The sequence below is a fragment of the Chinchilla lanigera genome, unplaced genomic scaffold, assembly GCF_000276665.1.
Source record: "Chinchilla lanigera isolate Chin_1 unplaced genomic scaffold, ChiLan1.0 scaffold00035, whole genome shotgun sequence".
NCBI classification, from domain to species: domain Eukaryota; kingdom Metazoa; phylum Chordata; class Mammalia; order Rodentia; family Chinchillidae; genus Chinchilla; species Chinchilla lanigera.
This window is the reverse complement of record NW_004955436.1, coordinates 20,433,872-20,449,676: the sequence shown is the minus strand read 5'-3', so window position 1 is coordinate 20,449,676 and position 15,805 is coordinate 20,433,872. Positions and strand designations below refer to the sequence as shown.

At 37.9% G+C, this 15,805-nt stretch overlaps 1 protein-coding gene and 1 long non-coding RNA gene across 2 annotated transcripts in view; one reads left to right on the top strand and one right to left on the bottom strand.

The window, feature by feature from the left end:
• Txlnb (taxilin beta) overlaps positions 1-7,072 on the bottom strand; it is a 39,154-nt gene extending 32,082 nt beyond the window's left edge. Inside the window, exons 1-2 of the mRNA XM_005389259.1 lie at positions 6,909-7,072; positions 4,026-4,472 (exon numbers count right to left, since the gene is read on the bottom strand). Of these exons, the coding sequence (XP_005389316.1) occupies positions 4,026-4,458 (433 nt within the window). The 5' untranslated portion in view covers positions 4,459-4,472; positions 6,909-7,072. The remainder of the gene's footprint in view (positions 1-4,025; positions 4,473-6,908) is intronic.
• On the top strand, positions 4,361-8,583 carry LOC102012800. The gene is made up of 3 exons (XR_261802.2): positions 4,361-4,443; positions 5,051-5,139; positions 7,570-8,583. It is a non-coding gene; the product is annotated as an uncharacterized LOC102012800 (long non-coding RNA).
• The last annotated feature ends 7,222 nt before the right edge of the window (positions 8,584-15,805 follow it).

Here is a 15,805-nt window from a genome sequence, read left to right as displayed (position 1 = left end):
AGAATTATTCATTGTTTAGCCAACATTCAAATTTTACATGACATCTCATATTTTTATTTGCTAAATCTGATAACTCTACATGAAATTAAGATTTTGGGTCTAGAAGAAACTTCAAAGAACATCCAGACTAACTGGTTCAATTTTGTAGATACAGTGTCTTAGGTCTAGAAAAGACCAGAGTTACATAGTTAATGGTGACTTTGCCAAGGCAGAAATCCAAGGTTACCCTTCTTGTTCTAAATTGCTACACTCCCATGTAGAATTCTGATGCCAGGGAAACCTACAGAAATGAAAGGAAACTTCTTTTGAAAACAGTGACCTCATTCCCATCAGTCAGTTTTGTCTGTCTTTGTTCAGTGAGTCAGGTCAGATTGCACATGAGGCCTAAGACGTGCGGAAAGGTGGGTGTGGGGGGCCCCTTCCAGCTTCCAGGATGGCTTGGGGCATCATGTGCTGCCTTTTGCAGCTGATGATCAGTCCCACCCCACCCGGCGGGACATGTGCGTCCAATGACTCCTCTAGCAGCCTCCTCTGCATTGGTCAAGCCATCTTTTCATCTTTAGCTTCAGACTGGGGAAGGTGTCCACATGAAGGCTCATGTCCTGACTTAGTGTCACTTATGAAAGACAAGAGACTATACTGTTGATTAGTTTTGGCCAGGAAGCAGCACAGTGTTTAGCCCAACTGCTTTGCAGATATCAATAATAATAGAATAAAACAAAACCAACCAGCACAAACCTGTATTGTGCTCATCAAATCAAAGCTGTCCTGCTTTGTCCTTATTCTCACCTGTGACATTCGGCAAATGCTGGGACACCTCTGCCTATGAGTACCGACATGTGATACTATTGCACGTCTTGTTTAGGGGCGATAGAAACAATTGTGAGAGGGCACTGGTTCTTTCTCCCCAAGTTAAGTAACTCTCTCATTAGGTTATTTTTTAGTAGCTGCAAGGAGAGGTTTTTGTTGTTTGTTTTTAAATCTTGTTGCTCACTGAGATCTTTTTCAGCTTAGTCACCTGTTATTTTGCATGGAAGCTTTTCTCCCTTCAATAAAAAAAATCCAAGAAATTGGAGATAAGCCTGGGCACAATTCACAAATTTGTGACATCAAAGACCTTAAATTTTTGTTGGTTTTGTTGGACTAGGTTGTTGTGTGGGATATTTATGGATTAGAGGAGCAGACAGAGGCTTGCACATCTTCTAAGAAAAGCTATAATTACATTCCCCTGGAAGCAGGTCATTTACTGACACTGTTAGACTCAAGAGAAAAATCTGACTTTATTCAGAGATACCTTATCAGAAGGGGACCACTTCCCTTTTTCCTCATGTGTCCTTCCAAAGCAAGCTTTATTTCTTCCCATTAAATCTGGGGAAGCATGTGGTGGGCATATGGCCAGCACACTGCAGAAAGCTCAGTTGGGTTGGAAGCGCACATGAAAATCACACCACCTGTGCAGCAAAAGCAAAAATGCCACATGTGGCTGTGGTCCCTGGCACAATTGTACTGGAGCACAGAGGAAATATTTGACATCAAAGAAATGAAAAATCTGAAATGAAGACAACTGAACCAGCTGGAGAAATAAGGCACAGGATTTTTCTTGAACTTTTAGCATAGTAAAGACAGTTTATACTGAATTTGGTGATAACTTATGTAAATTTAATGTTTCAAAACTATGGCTTTTTACAGTGATTTTTTAAATCTTTGAGGCTAAAGTTTGGTCTTAAATATACACGTGTGTGCCTCTCTCTGCTCTTCCTGGTTTCCATGTGTTATGGCCAAAACTTAAAAGAATATACTAACCATGTTGATTGGGGTGTACAGGAAGTTCATCAACCCCCGTGCTTGTGATTGGAGTAGGCTTTTGATTGAGAGACTTTAGACAAACACATTTAGTTGGACCTTACTGACTTATAAGTGGTAGTACTGGAGAACTGGAATTTTCCTGCACTCTAAAAAACTCTGATTATTTGTTAATCATAAGCTTATGGAAGATTATGGAAGAGAAAGTAGAAGCCAAAATCAGTGATCTTTAACTTTATCCCTATTCATATCTTTCACCCCAATACAACATACACACACACACACACACACACACACACACACACACAGGGGAGGGGGACTGATTCCACTATAAAAATGTTAGGACAATAGAACAAATGGTTAGGAAGCACTATTACAACACTTGAAAAACCTCTGGAGTGAAAATTTTGCATACTGTCTTATGGAAACTTTAATAATAGTGCAAAGGACATGTCTGGGATACTCAAATTAGACAGGGGAAAAGTTGCTTTCCAACTTTGCTATGTTTTTATAACACTCCAGAATCACTAGAATGATTTGAACTTTCTACTTTAGAATTTTAATGGTATTACCTGGGTTATTTTAATCTTTATGCTAGGTGGGTCAAGTATGTTATTGTAACGTGTCACTTAGCCTTTCATGAAAGCATTGCAGCAATGAATTTTAAATGTTACAGTGGTACCCTACTCCAGAGTAGACATACTTTTGGGTTTACAAAGAATAAACCCAAAATGGAATTTGAATCCAGTTCTGGCTCTAGTTCCCATCTATCACTGTACCATGTTGTCTTCTCAAAATGAGTAAGATGAGATCACTTCCCTTAATAGGGTCTCCATATAGCTTGGAGGGCAGGTGTATATGCAAACGATTGCTGCAGAAAATTTAAGCAAGGACAAGGGAAGGTGATGCTAACGCTATGGGGGCATGCCAAGAAAAGGATCACATAAGAGAGAGTACTCGTCTGTGTGTTTCAGTGAGGGAAAACAGGTAGAACTTGCCCCTGAATAGTAACACGTATTCAGCCATCCACAAAATTATATTCACTTTTCATAGCTATTTTTAGTATATGCCCCATGCTCTTCAAGAAGCTTTTCCTCCACCTGTTTTTGCGCTTGTCCTGTGTAACAATGAGTTTGCATTTCTCCTTTACTTTCTATACCTAGACTTGCTTGACTAAAGGGCCATTACTTATTTATTTTTGTGCACATAGCACAGTAGCTCATAAACACAAGGGATTAACAAATACTCACTGAACCCATAAAGTATTAAAAATGCAAGTGTATATCTTATGCAAATATTGGTGGAAATCACTTGGTACATTTCTGATGAGTAGTATTTCATTTAAATATTTTCTCTAATAATGGAATATAATATCAAATGATCTAACTGACAACTTTGTATATATGTATTTACATTTTGCTTATATTTAAACTCCATTCACTTCACTTTGAATAATGTTCCTGTTCATTCATTCATTGATTGATTCTTTAAACGTGTATCCACTGAGCCTAGAATGTGTCCTACGCAATAGGTGTCCAAAGACATTTAAATACTTGCACGCACACCACCTCACCCTTGGGATCAAAGATCTAATAGGCAAGCCATACATTAACCCCATAAAAAGTATATAATTTCAAATGATGGTTAATATTATGTAGGGAAGATGCATGGTACAATAAAGATTAAAAAAATTTAAGACTTTATCTAGGTTTGGACTAAAACCCCATGTCAATTGCAAGCTAAATGAGTAGGATTTAGTGTACAAAAGGCTGAACTGGGGTGGCAGTGGGGAGTGGATAGAGATTTTTAGGTACAGAAAAACAGCATGAGCACAGGCCTTTGGGGGATGAGAGATAGTGCGTTCAAAGAACTGAAAGAGATCAGAATGACTGCAGCGGGGTTGGTGACAGGGATAGAGTGCTCACAAAGGGGAGGCTGTTGGGTAGAGTGGGCTGGCAGGAAAAGGGACATTACTAGGTTTTGTCAGATTCTTAGAAAATGATAGACATTTTGGTCTTCCCTTAAAAGCAATCAGAAGCCACTGGGACAGAGCAAATGGGTCACACGTTAAAAGTTTACTTGAGCTCTGTTGAAGAGTCAAGGATGGGAACTAAGAAAATTTAGGGCAGCCCCCGGAGGAAGCTGTGACGGGCTTTTTGTAAAGGTTGAAGTACTCCTTTTTAGGAAAAATGAAAATGATATATTAGAACACAACTACTTGCCTAATCCTTTTAGGATTTTCTTTTCCAATTTTTGCTCTTTATTGCCGACAGGCTCTTTGACGATGGACGGTTCTCCAGAAGCAGTGGCTTCTCTTTCAGCCTCTTCAGTGGTTTCCTCACAGTCTCTGTCCTCACTGTCAGGAGCTTCTGCACTTCCAGGCTGCTCCTTCGCCTTGGCTGGGCCCTCCTTCTCTACGGTACTGGCAGCAGACCCATACATGCTTATGATGTCTTCCAGCTGTCGATTCAACTCTTCAGAGAGATCATGGGCTCCATTTTCAGAGTGCCCACTTGCCTCCTGCTCTGGTGTTTGGAGTGATGTTGAAGAATCCTGACTGTCTTGCTTCCCCAGACCATTGAGATTGGGTGATGACGAACTATCCCCTGAAGGTGTTGATTGTTCTGAGAGCTGCTCAGGGTGAGTAGTCTCCATACTTGGAGTGATACCTAGTAGTAAGCAAAGTTAGGATTTTTTTTATAGTTAAATCAGTAATATATTAATGGTGAGACTATCTCCCAAATCAGTACCAGGTAATAGGGTTTCTAACGTAGAATGAATGTCCTCTCACAGATCATTGATTTTATTCTTAGTAAGGCAGGAACAGCGGGAAATCATTTCTCAAGTCATACTGTTAGCATATGTTTGGTTTGATACTCAGTCTTCAGTAGTATCCCTTACAATTGACATTGCTTTGTGAAACTGTCAAATTGGCAATTGATTTGACATTAATTTATGCTGTTGTCTTTTGTGCTCATATTTATCATTTAGCTTAGGCAAGCCAATTTATATTATGATACATTTTATATAATTCTGTATAGAATCACAATCATTAGAGATACACAGATATATACATTTTTTTCAAAGTTAAAACATTTAATACAAGCTATTGTACATACTAAAATCATTTATATAATGTTCTTAAACTCTATGTTAATTGATAATGCAAGATTTGATTGCTATATGTTGATGTAAGGGCATTATTATGCTAATATTTCTTGCTTTTTTACTTTTTTCTCTTTCTCAGATTGGCAACAGCAGATATCAATCAGCAAAACACTTTTTCTGAGGTTCCAACTGGCACCAGTTCTGGAATAAGGCAAGCAACGAGAGAAGGTATAAATAAACCAACTAATATCGAAATGCAGTGATTCTTATAGTATTAATTCCTTAAATTTCTATTATATCCTTTTGTTCCACTCTAAAAACTGACCTTATTTTAGAAGAAAATGGATTGCAGCTTTTTCTTTTCAGTTGTGAAGTTTTAGGAAGATATAGTAATTTTTAAGAAGAGCAGTCTAGGGCCAGGGATGTAGCTCAGTGGCATAAGCACCTGCCTGGCAAGCACAAGGTCCTGAGTTCGATACCCAGTACCAAAAAAAAAGACAAGAGAGCAGCCTGTAATAAGCAGTAAGAGGATGAACCAGGAAAACAATTCAGACATAATATGGGCTCTTAGGAAAGAGGACAGAGGACAAGCTGAGTCAAAGATTTCAGGTTTCTGGATATTACCATTGCTAGGGTTGTAAGAGATTTGGCTTAGGCCTTTAACTTACAGTTTATTTTATTTGTGAATCACTTTTAGTTGTGGTTTTGCTGATTAGCAGCACAAAAATATGGCAGGATCACAATTCACAAGTTTTGCTGTTTTTGTTTTTTTTTTTTGGTACTGGCAATCAAACTCAGGACCTTGCTCTGGCCAAACAAGTGCTATGCCACTGAGCTATATCCGCGGCAAGGTTTGCTGTTGCGTTGGCTAAAAATGAAAACAAAAACATATCTGCTCCAAACTGCGCAGCTTCCTTCTCTCATCCTCAGGCAGGCATCAAAGACTTGGACACCAACAAGAGCAGAAAGTACAGTTCTCAGATATTGTACTCAGATACAATATTCAGAAATTACCACCTTCCATGACTGTCATCAAGAACTCCTTTACATAGAAGGAAATAAGTTCACCAATTTTAATTCAACCGTTTAATTATAAAATAATTCAGTATGCAGCTTCATTGTCTTCATCAGTGCAGCTTCTTTATCCTGACCTCTATGTACTGGACGCACTCCTCTATATATAACTCTTGCTCCCCCTGAACTCAGAGAAAGGCCCATGGCATCTGCTGTCCAGCCAGAAGTTATTTTCAGCTCTTCTAAAATGAGTCATGGCATTTAGCACTTCATCTTTGAAAATCAAGAGAATAATTTTTAAAATCTAATTGAAACAATAAAGATTTACTGGTTTAAATCCGTAAGTGGGATTTTTAACTGTTGGGGAGATTATTTTAGGATGAAATATATCTAAGGAAACCAAACTTCAAAGCAATTAGTTTAAAATTGCCTGTCCATAGGAATTTTACTGTGGTTAGGCTACACGCAAGGGTTTTATTTCTATTTGATTTATTCATTCATCATATGTCACAGTTGTTAATTCTTTTTTATATTTAGTTCCATGGATATTCTTTAAACTCATGTTCCATATTTATTTGAAAACAGCATCACTGAACCATTGTAAGCCTCAGAAAGGTCAATTCCTAAAAGAGGCCTCAAGACAAATTAACAAGACTGAAAAAGTCAAAAGAACTTTGTTACTTTTATGCTATCCATGTACAGTAATCTATTTTATAGCAAAGAAATTATTTCTAAATTTTCTCATACATAAATTTTACGGGCCTTTCCCCTGTCCTCCGAGACAAAAGTTTTCCCTTGTACTGGCAGTCCCAGAAGACTATCAAACACAACAACCCTCCCTGAACAACACATTTTACTTATAAGTACAACAATGGAAAGTTCCTCAACAGGTCATTGGCAAACTCAAAGCTGTAAGTTTTGAACATCACACACTGCAGCTTACATCTGCTCACAGGGCTTGGAGGAGTGTTTGTCATACTCACCCAAAGACAAGCTAAGGAGGAAGAGAAAGGACAGGAGGGAAGCAGCAAAAAGCAAGTGAGAGCCGCAGCGACAGCAGGAGCAGGCAGGCGGGCTGAGTTCTTACAGAGAAGAGGGAAACCAAACACACACACACACACACACACACACACACACACACACACACAGCACAGGCTCCGATGGAGGCAGCCGGAGGGGGTGGGGAAGGGAACATGGTATGACACAGCAAGAAAGAAATCCACCCCTAGCTTCTGAAGCTGCTGCCAGGGGACAGAGCTTAGAAAATAGAAGCAGCTGGTAGATCATATCAGACTCTCCATATTCCATTCTTTTAAAGAATTTAAACCCCGAGTAGATAGCTTCCTGGTGAGTGCAATTTTTTCACTATTGTCTTTCCTTTGGACAACAATCATTTTTCTTATTTCTTGGCTTGTTTCCAGTTTGGTTTATGATTTATTTTTTTTCCCCTCTTCTTGGGCTAAGGCGAAAATTGGTATATTTCTTTTGCTTATAGTTATATAATTTCCTGTTTCAAATGTATATTACCTTGAAAGTCTATGAAACCGATAAATGCAATCCAAATTGGCAATTCTTATTTTTATATGACAGTTCTTTGCCAAACCCAAATGTCTGTTTGTAACATGAATGTGTTGCTGACTACAGGTCCTTTTCAGTTCATGGTATTGATGGTAGGTAGTTCACGGCTGGGTCAACTTCAATGCATTTTCTGAAGACAGAAGAACCAACCTGGCTGTGAGTTGCACCAACCAATAGACTTGCTGAATGGAATAAACAGAGGAGAGAAAAAGGAAGTCTAGCTTCTATTTCTTTGGAGGAGCTCCAGTCTTTGCCATCACCTTGGGACATCCATCTCCGGGCTTCCAAGACAGACCCTTCAGCCTTCTAGTGTAGATCTTTCAGCTCTCAGTGGGACACTGCAGTGAACTTCCTGCCTCCCACCTCTGACTGCATCGTTCGGATCTCTAGTGCGTAGACAGCCCATTTGCACTTTTCCACACCTAATTCTGCAGCTGCCCATTGTACACCTAGCTTGTAAATCACATATACCTCAATTTCAGTTCATAGTCTACGCTTTCATTATTGAAATGATGCTCACTGCTAAACTAGGTAGAATACTATGATTATAATTCCATTCTCGTGTCACTTTCTGTTTTTTTTCCAGGAATTAATGATTGCATTTTCTTTTCCTGTGCTTAGTATTGAGACTATTTTGTCTTCCCAAATGTCACAGAAACCCTGTAAATTATCTCCATATGTAATTTTCCCAAGGTCAAATCTGCTAGATAATTTATACATTGAAGCATTTCCTTGGAGCTTTCATCTCCACCTACAAATAGCTTCAGAACCTTGAGCACTTCTAGCCTGGTCTGGTGGCTTTGTAGGCCTGCATACAGCTGGAAGCCTAGCACTTCTGCTGGTACCCTGGGAATTCCCTTTAACTCTCTCCTAGTTCTTGATTCCCATTTTTCCTCTTTCTTGCTTCACTTCCTCATTTGAGGGAACATATCCTCTAGGGGTGGCCTGAGAGAGCATTTTTGAGAGACTTTGTGTGTCTGAAATACCCTGTGGTATTGTTACCCTTGATTTGGCTCGATGTAAACTTACAGGTTGAAAATATTTTATATAAAAATATTAGAGCAGTTTTTCACTTTTTTTTTTTTTGGCACCAAGAATCAAACTCATGACCTCTGGCTTGCCAGGCAAGCACTTATGCCACTAAGCTACGTCCCCAGCTCCGAGCATTTTTGTCTTACTTTTTAGTTTTCTATTTTTTCTCTTAAAAGTACAAGATCAGCTGGGCATTGTGGTGCATGCCTGCATTCTTGGCGCTCTGGGAGGCTGAGTTAGGAGAATCTCAAATTCCACCCCCACCTAGATCAACCTAGATCCCCAGTAACACACACACACACACACACACACACACACACACACAGTCAAAAAAGAGAAGAGAGAAAGAAAGGGGAGCAAGCAAGGTCATTCTTTTTCTTGATTCTTCCATATGATCTGTTTTTTTTTTTTTTTTCCCTCTCTGGACTCTTTTAGGATGTTTTCTCTGTCTCTAATGTTCTGAAGTTTTACAATGATAGCATTTAATGTGAATCTTTTTACATTTATTATGTTAGACACTGGGATTTTTATCCTGGAATCTTACCTCTTTAATGTCCTTCTTTTGTCATTGTCCCTTATGCTTGTCTTCCTCTGGCCCTCGTAGCCCTCAGTCCTGAGCCTTTCTGGTTAAATTTCTCCTGAGAATATTCCCCAGGAATGCTAAAAGGACTTGGTTTCGTGAAATGGTATTGGGGTTTCTTCATTGCTAATTCCTGCTATTTCTTCTCCCGATTAAAATGAACAACAACCTACCAACCTCCAGAACACCTTCCTACGTATATGTCTTCTCTCTTACCATCACTTTAATAGTATCACCATTTGCTGAGTGTTAATCACAAAGTCCTTTTTCTTTTCAGCCTACTAGGCAAATTACGTTACCCATCACTGGTAGCGTTTCCTACTACCACAGAATTCCATTCCTGTGAAGTGCAATTTTCTCTGTTGAATGATTTACCATTAGATATTTTTGTTTAGTCCTTCTTAATTGTGGCTTGGGATTTGTGGATTCAGTTCTTCTGGATGTCTCATTAGAGTATTTTTCTGCTTTTTGTTGTTCTTTCTGTTTACAGGTAAATTTTTATGGAAAAAGGGGATAGAAAGATCTTTACTCTGCCATTTTGGAATCAGAAAAATCTGTTTAGCTATTGTAGAAGTCCTGTAATGAAATGAACTCTTTTCTAAGATAAGAAGTTTTGGCAGTGAAATTATCCAATAGATCCTGGTTGGTCTTTGTTTCAGGGACCCTAAAGAAGAAATTCCTTCATGGAGCATGGAGGATGGGTAGAAAATTAAATGACTTATTTAAGATCTCTTTCAAATATGAATTTATAAATGCTATACTTTCCTATCATAGGCTGACAGAGAGCAAAGATTATATAATAATTAGGATCATAAGCCTTAAAGTAAGGTAGCTTCCATGTGAATTCCAAATCTGTCCTTTACTTCCTTGACATATTGGTTAGGGTTCTCTAGAGGAACAGAATCAATACAATATGTATGCAATGTGATCAAAAACTACAGTGAATATTTAAATAAAAATAAAAATTATTATAGTAAAAGGCACATTGCCACTAATTCTCCTCGGAATACTTCCCCTCACTTCAAACAGACTTAACCCCACTCATTCTTGCTGCTTTCTGCAGCAGTTCTGAAAGTCTGCTATTGTGTCTTTTCATGGCTGCCTCTTTGTCCTGAATTGATTCAAAATGTTTACAGCAGTTTGTCAAAAAGAAACATTACAGTGTGCCTCATCTAGCTATTCACTGTGTGACTTTTGACCCTTGCCCAGAGTCAAAATGACTACGAGAGGTAAAAGTTTTAAATCAGTTCAGGACGCTGAAGCAGCTACAACAACTAAAGACACTTGAAAGAGGACTTCCAAAACTGCTTCAGAAAGTGACAAAAATGATGAGCTGTGTGTGTTTTAAGCAATGTGGAGTATTTTGATAGGGATTAATGGGGATGTATATTTTACTGTAATACTTTTGTAAAATTTGTGTGTGTATATATTTATAACATATATATAATATACATATATATGTTATATATGTATATAAACTATGAAGGATTTGTTAGGTTCAGATCCACACAAAAAGAGCTACATAATGATTTTTAAAAATGAAAGTGAGTTTATCATTAAAGTACAGCAGATATGAGCATAGTTAAGTAACATTATCCCGCAGTGAGGCAGGAGACAGCACCAAAGATGAAGGGGAAATCCTCTGGGGGAAGGATCTAGCATGAACCTTAGGCCGGCAAGAGAGAAAACGCTGCACCACATCCAGTTTATTAGTTTCTTTTTCTTTGTTTTAAAGAGAATAAAACAATAACAAAATAACAACAACATAGACAAAAACAAAACAAAGCAAAAACAGTAAAAATGATACAGGATTTCAATACAAAATGATAGGAATTAACAGTGGTTGTTACATGGTAGTTTCTTAAGTGCTGTGTTCAGACAAAAGTGACATGGTGCCAACAGGCCTATGTGTCTGGAAGGAATCATTCCCAGCCCTGGCTAGACTCAAGGACACATACACTGATAGTGCACTCAAGGGTATCTATAAATACATTTCTTTCCTACGGCAGGGTAGCCAGCCTCTCCTTATAAGAAATGGAACACAGCCAAGTTCACCTAGTGAAGATAGGCATTATGACTCTCATTATTTTAACCCTTTCCTTGATAGCAGCATAATGCCATCAATGTAATGGACAAATGTGACACCTGATAGGAGAGAAAGATGATCAAAACCACAACGAGAGATCATCTCATCGGAGTTAGAGGGGCTAGCGTCAAGAAGACAAAAAATGACAAATGCTCATGAGTATGTGGAGCAAAGGGAACTCTTATATATTAGTAGTGGGAATGGATATTAGTACATTATCATTAGCCATTATGGAAAACAGGAGATTCCAAGAAAAGCTAAAAATGGAGCTACCATCTGATCCAGAAATTCTAGGAGATGGAACTGTAATACCAAAGTTACTTCTACTCTCATGTTTATTAGAGCACTATTCACAATCATTAAAATATGGAGTCAACTTACATGCCCTTCAGTGGATGAATAAATAAAATGTTGTATATGTGCACAAAGAAAATATTATTCAATCACAAAGAAGAGTGAAATCCTGTCATTTACAGAAATATGGATGGAACTGGAGGTGATTTTGTCAAGTGAAATAAGCCAGGCAAAAAAAAGGAAAACATAATCTATTCTGTCTCATTTGAGGAAACTTGCAAGTCAGTCTTATCAATGAAAAGAATAGAATAGTGATTACTAGAGACAGGGTAGTCCAGGGTTGGGGGGTATGTAAAAAAAAATTTAGTAAGGAGCACCAAAATATAGAGCTTAGGAATTACTCTTGGTTCATCTTCTGCACATTTAGTTAACTATTGGTTAAAGCAATCTATGATATGTTTCAAAATGACTAGAAGAGTAAAAAATTCCCAACACACAAAAATGACTAATGTTTGAAGAGATGAAAATACTTATTGTACTAATTTGATTATAATATATAATTTGATTATTGTATATATTATTGAATTACCATAATTTACCCCATAAAGATGTACAAATATTATAAATAATAAAGACTTAATCCTGTGAATTAATATTTTCTATACTAATGGTGCCTAGAACCAAGTCTGAGAATCTACTAGTATTATATCTGTTTGTGTGTTTATCTATCTATTTATCTATCTCTATGTCTCTCTTTATCTCTAGCCTTATCTCTATTAGCTGACCTGGGGTTAGATATGGCTTGGAGTAGGGGCACAAATCTTTGATTAGTTTGGTCCTACTCTGCAGATATCACCCTTGTCCTTCTAAAGGGGGAGGAACTTGGGCTTGTAGCCGAGCAGAAATTATAATATTCAATTCCTGTGGTGGCAACTCTTAATTTATACTAGTTGTGTGCAGTTGGTCTCCAGATGTGAAACGTATGATTCACATCCTGCAAAAATATTTTTTTTTAATTTTAAACTAAAATTAGGCAGAGATTATTTCTAGTAAAGGGTAAAATGGACTAGCTTTCATGAATAAAATAGTTTTAAATTTGCATAAATATTGGGTACCACAGTTGTACATACTTGGAAAGCACTCCACTTCTTAAGTAACCCTATTAAATTGCACTTACATTTTTTCATGGTAACAGTTTAATCATGGGTATCATCTTATAAATAATACAAATTAATTTTAAGCTAAGCTCCTTTATAAGGACTCTCTGTTTAATCTGAATTAAGAAGATTCTGCTGCATGCACTCTGCAGGAGAGGGTTGGTTCATGGCAGTATCTTCCCCCCGGAAGGTGAGAATGAAGTCTGTCATACTGCAACAGTATTAGACCTCCAAATCTTGGAAGAACCCATCCTCACCCCGCGGCTGAATAGAGTAGTGAGTCAGCAGTATTTCCATTGAGGGTGAAGCTGGGCTCTGCGGGCTGCTCTGTGTTGCAGCATGATGTTCCTCGGAAACAGGAGCCACCGGTCCAACTCCTGCGTGCCAGCAAGAGGGTGTGAAGGCTGTGCTCCTGAAGCATGTAGACAGTTCCCCTCTTGGTCCTTTTAAAAACGTGTCACCAGTGACTTGCCAATGAATGTGTCAGGCTGCTCCTTTGGGCAGGAATCTGTGTTGCTGTGTTTCCCATTTGCAAATGGGAAAGAAAGACCCGGCAGTTAAATATTCTTAACCTATGCTGGGTTCCTGTCCGGAGACGCTCTGATCCGTCTTTATAAAGGCAAAGGACACTTGATGGAAAAAAAAAAAGTCCTAAGACAGCACTCCTTATAGCTCCTCCTTCTCCACCGGTAACAAAGCAATTCTCATGGGGTCTGAGGTTGAACCTGTGTGGAAAGGAAGGCCTTTTATTTCAGTGTGTTAAAAAACAGGGATGTGGTGGTCACCTAGCTGTGAGCTGGTTAGGTTTCTTCTTTCTTGCTGTGATGCAGTCTAAACAAAGAGCTACATGTGTGGCTTTTTTCTCTACAGTAATTTGATGTGGTGTTGATAGGTTCTAGGACAAAGTAGACCTAAAGACTGGCACACATAGTCATTGAGACAGGGACTGATTGAGCAAATGATTATTAGACACGGATAATATCTGTCCTCCTTGTTGTATCTCTTCTCTGTCTTCTTCCAGAAAAGAAAATTAAAGAAATGAGGGGATGCCTAGGCTAACTCTGCCCAGTGATCGACTCTATTGTTTCAGAAACAGAACCTGTCTGTTTTCTTGTCCTGTCTTTGAAAAACTTTTCTGCTTCTCCTATCTCTTATGTGACTTGCTCATCTCTAGAGCAGATTAATTTAACATGTGGATCCTAAATTCAAGTTCAAGCACTAGGAAAGAAGCATCACTACTCTTTGTTTTTAAACTATGTTATGGTGCTCTGTTCTTTATAAATTCAGAATTGGACAAGTTATGACCCCAAATTGTGGATGGATTTTCTGCTGAGCTGCCTTATTACCTAGCTCTTTGTGGCACTGTTCAAACAAAATAGATGTAGGACCCCAGGTTTTTCAACATGGTGGTCCTAGAATCTACCTGGGACCTTGGTACCAGGAACCACAGACAGATGCAACCAGAGTATCTGAGGGAATGACAAATTTCTACTGGCTTTCTCACAGATACCTGGGAGTTTGTGAAACATTAAAAACATAAAGAAAAAATTGCAAAGGAATTTTCCAGGGTACCAACTCCCGCAACACATAGACCACACACACACATAACCACACACACACACACACACACACACCCCTCAAAAATTGAGATTCTGAGATAAAAGATAAAAAATGACTATATTTTTATGTAGAGCAACAATAAGAAAACAAAAAATATACTTAATGGAAACTATGAAGATTTAGGGAATAAAAACATATGGTATAAAGATATATGCAGTTACCTTATGTAAATGTGTATAATATTTCTACTAAATATCTTATTTTGGTATATTCTACTTATTTGAAGATATTCTAAAATGGTTTTTAGAATTTTGAATTCATAAAATATTAAAGTAATAGATATTTTTATTTATTCAAAGGTCTGGGAGAAATAGTTATACACTGCTGTTGTCTATAATTAAATTAATAACACATGTGATTTGTAAAAATGAAAACTCCCCAGTTTCACCGGATGTATTCATGTAAACGGGGTTTGGACCTTGGGTCAAAGGAAAGACTTTCAGTCTTGACTTTAAAAGCTCGAGTTTCTATGCAATGTTGTTTGCACACAAAGTCTTTGATCTTCCTGAAGAAAATTAGATACTTTGAACTGCCCTGGCATGTGATGGAAGTAGTACTAATCACTCAGGTTCATAAAATAAAGAAAATTCTATGATACATTAAGTTCTACTACAATGAGGATGGGTATGCAAGGAAGTGGTTTTGGCTCAGGAAAAGGAAAAGGATACACTTTAAAAATTTTAAATAAAGGAAAAATTTAGGAAAGCTAAAATTTAATTTTATGTATGAAATAGAAATTTCTAGAAATTACAGAGGATTGGGAAGAATCAGTTTATGCAGCATTGAGCTATATCAATGAATTTGTATTTTTTAATTCTGCAGTAAATCATTGTGGACCACAAACTTTCCATCCTCTCAAAGTGCACTGGCCAAGCCTTTGGACTCTTTCCCAATAGCTGACCATTAGCACAAGAAAGGAGGAAGAAGTCCAATGCCTCCACTTAATGAGAATGGGAAACTAGCAGCTCTGAGAATTCCAGGCACCTCAGTTCCAAAACTTATTGAAATAAATGAAAGGAACCATCTGTCAAGTAAGCATCTACACAGCCACAGAATTCAAAGGCTGAGAAATGAATTTAGAACCAAGTGATTGAAATGAATATTTTTTCCAGGATCCCTCCTAAAAGCAAAAAGAAACGGAGCTTCATTCAGTACTCTATTACTCATATTGACATTGGTGTGAAATCCTGGAACTCTTAGGCAAATAAAGAAAATAGGTAGTTATTCTTACTTGAATGAGAGAAAATGTGTTATAATTACAGCATTCCTTAAAAAGAATAGTATTGTAATTTTAGAACAGAGTTGGAAACAAATACAAACTTTAAAGGAAAAAATCTTGCAGTTTTGACCTAGGGAAAATTTACCTTGTGTTGTACCTTATTCAGTTTTTGGGATTTGTTTTTTTTTCCCCATTAAAACAAACTAAGGCTGGGTGTGGTGGTGCACAGCTGTAATGCCAGCAACTCAGGATGCTGAGGCAGGAGGACCGCTATGAGTTTGAGGCTAGCCTGGACTACATAGTGAGTTCGAGAC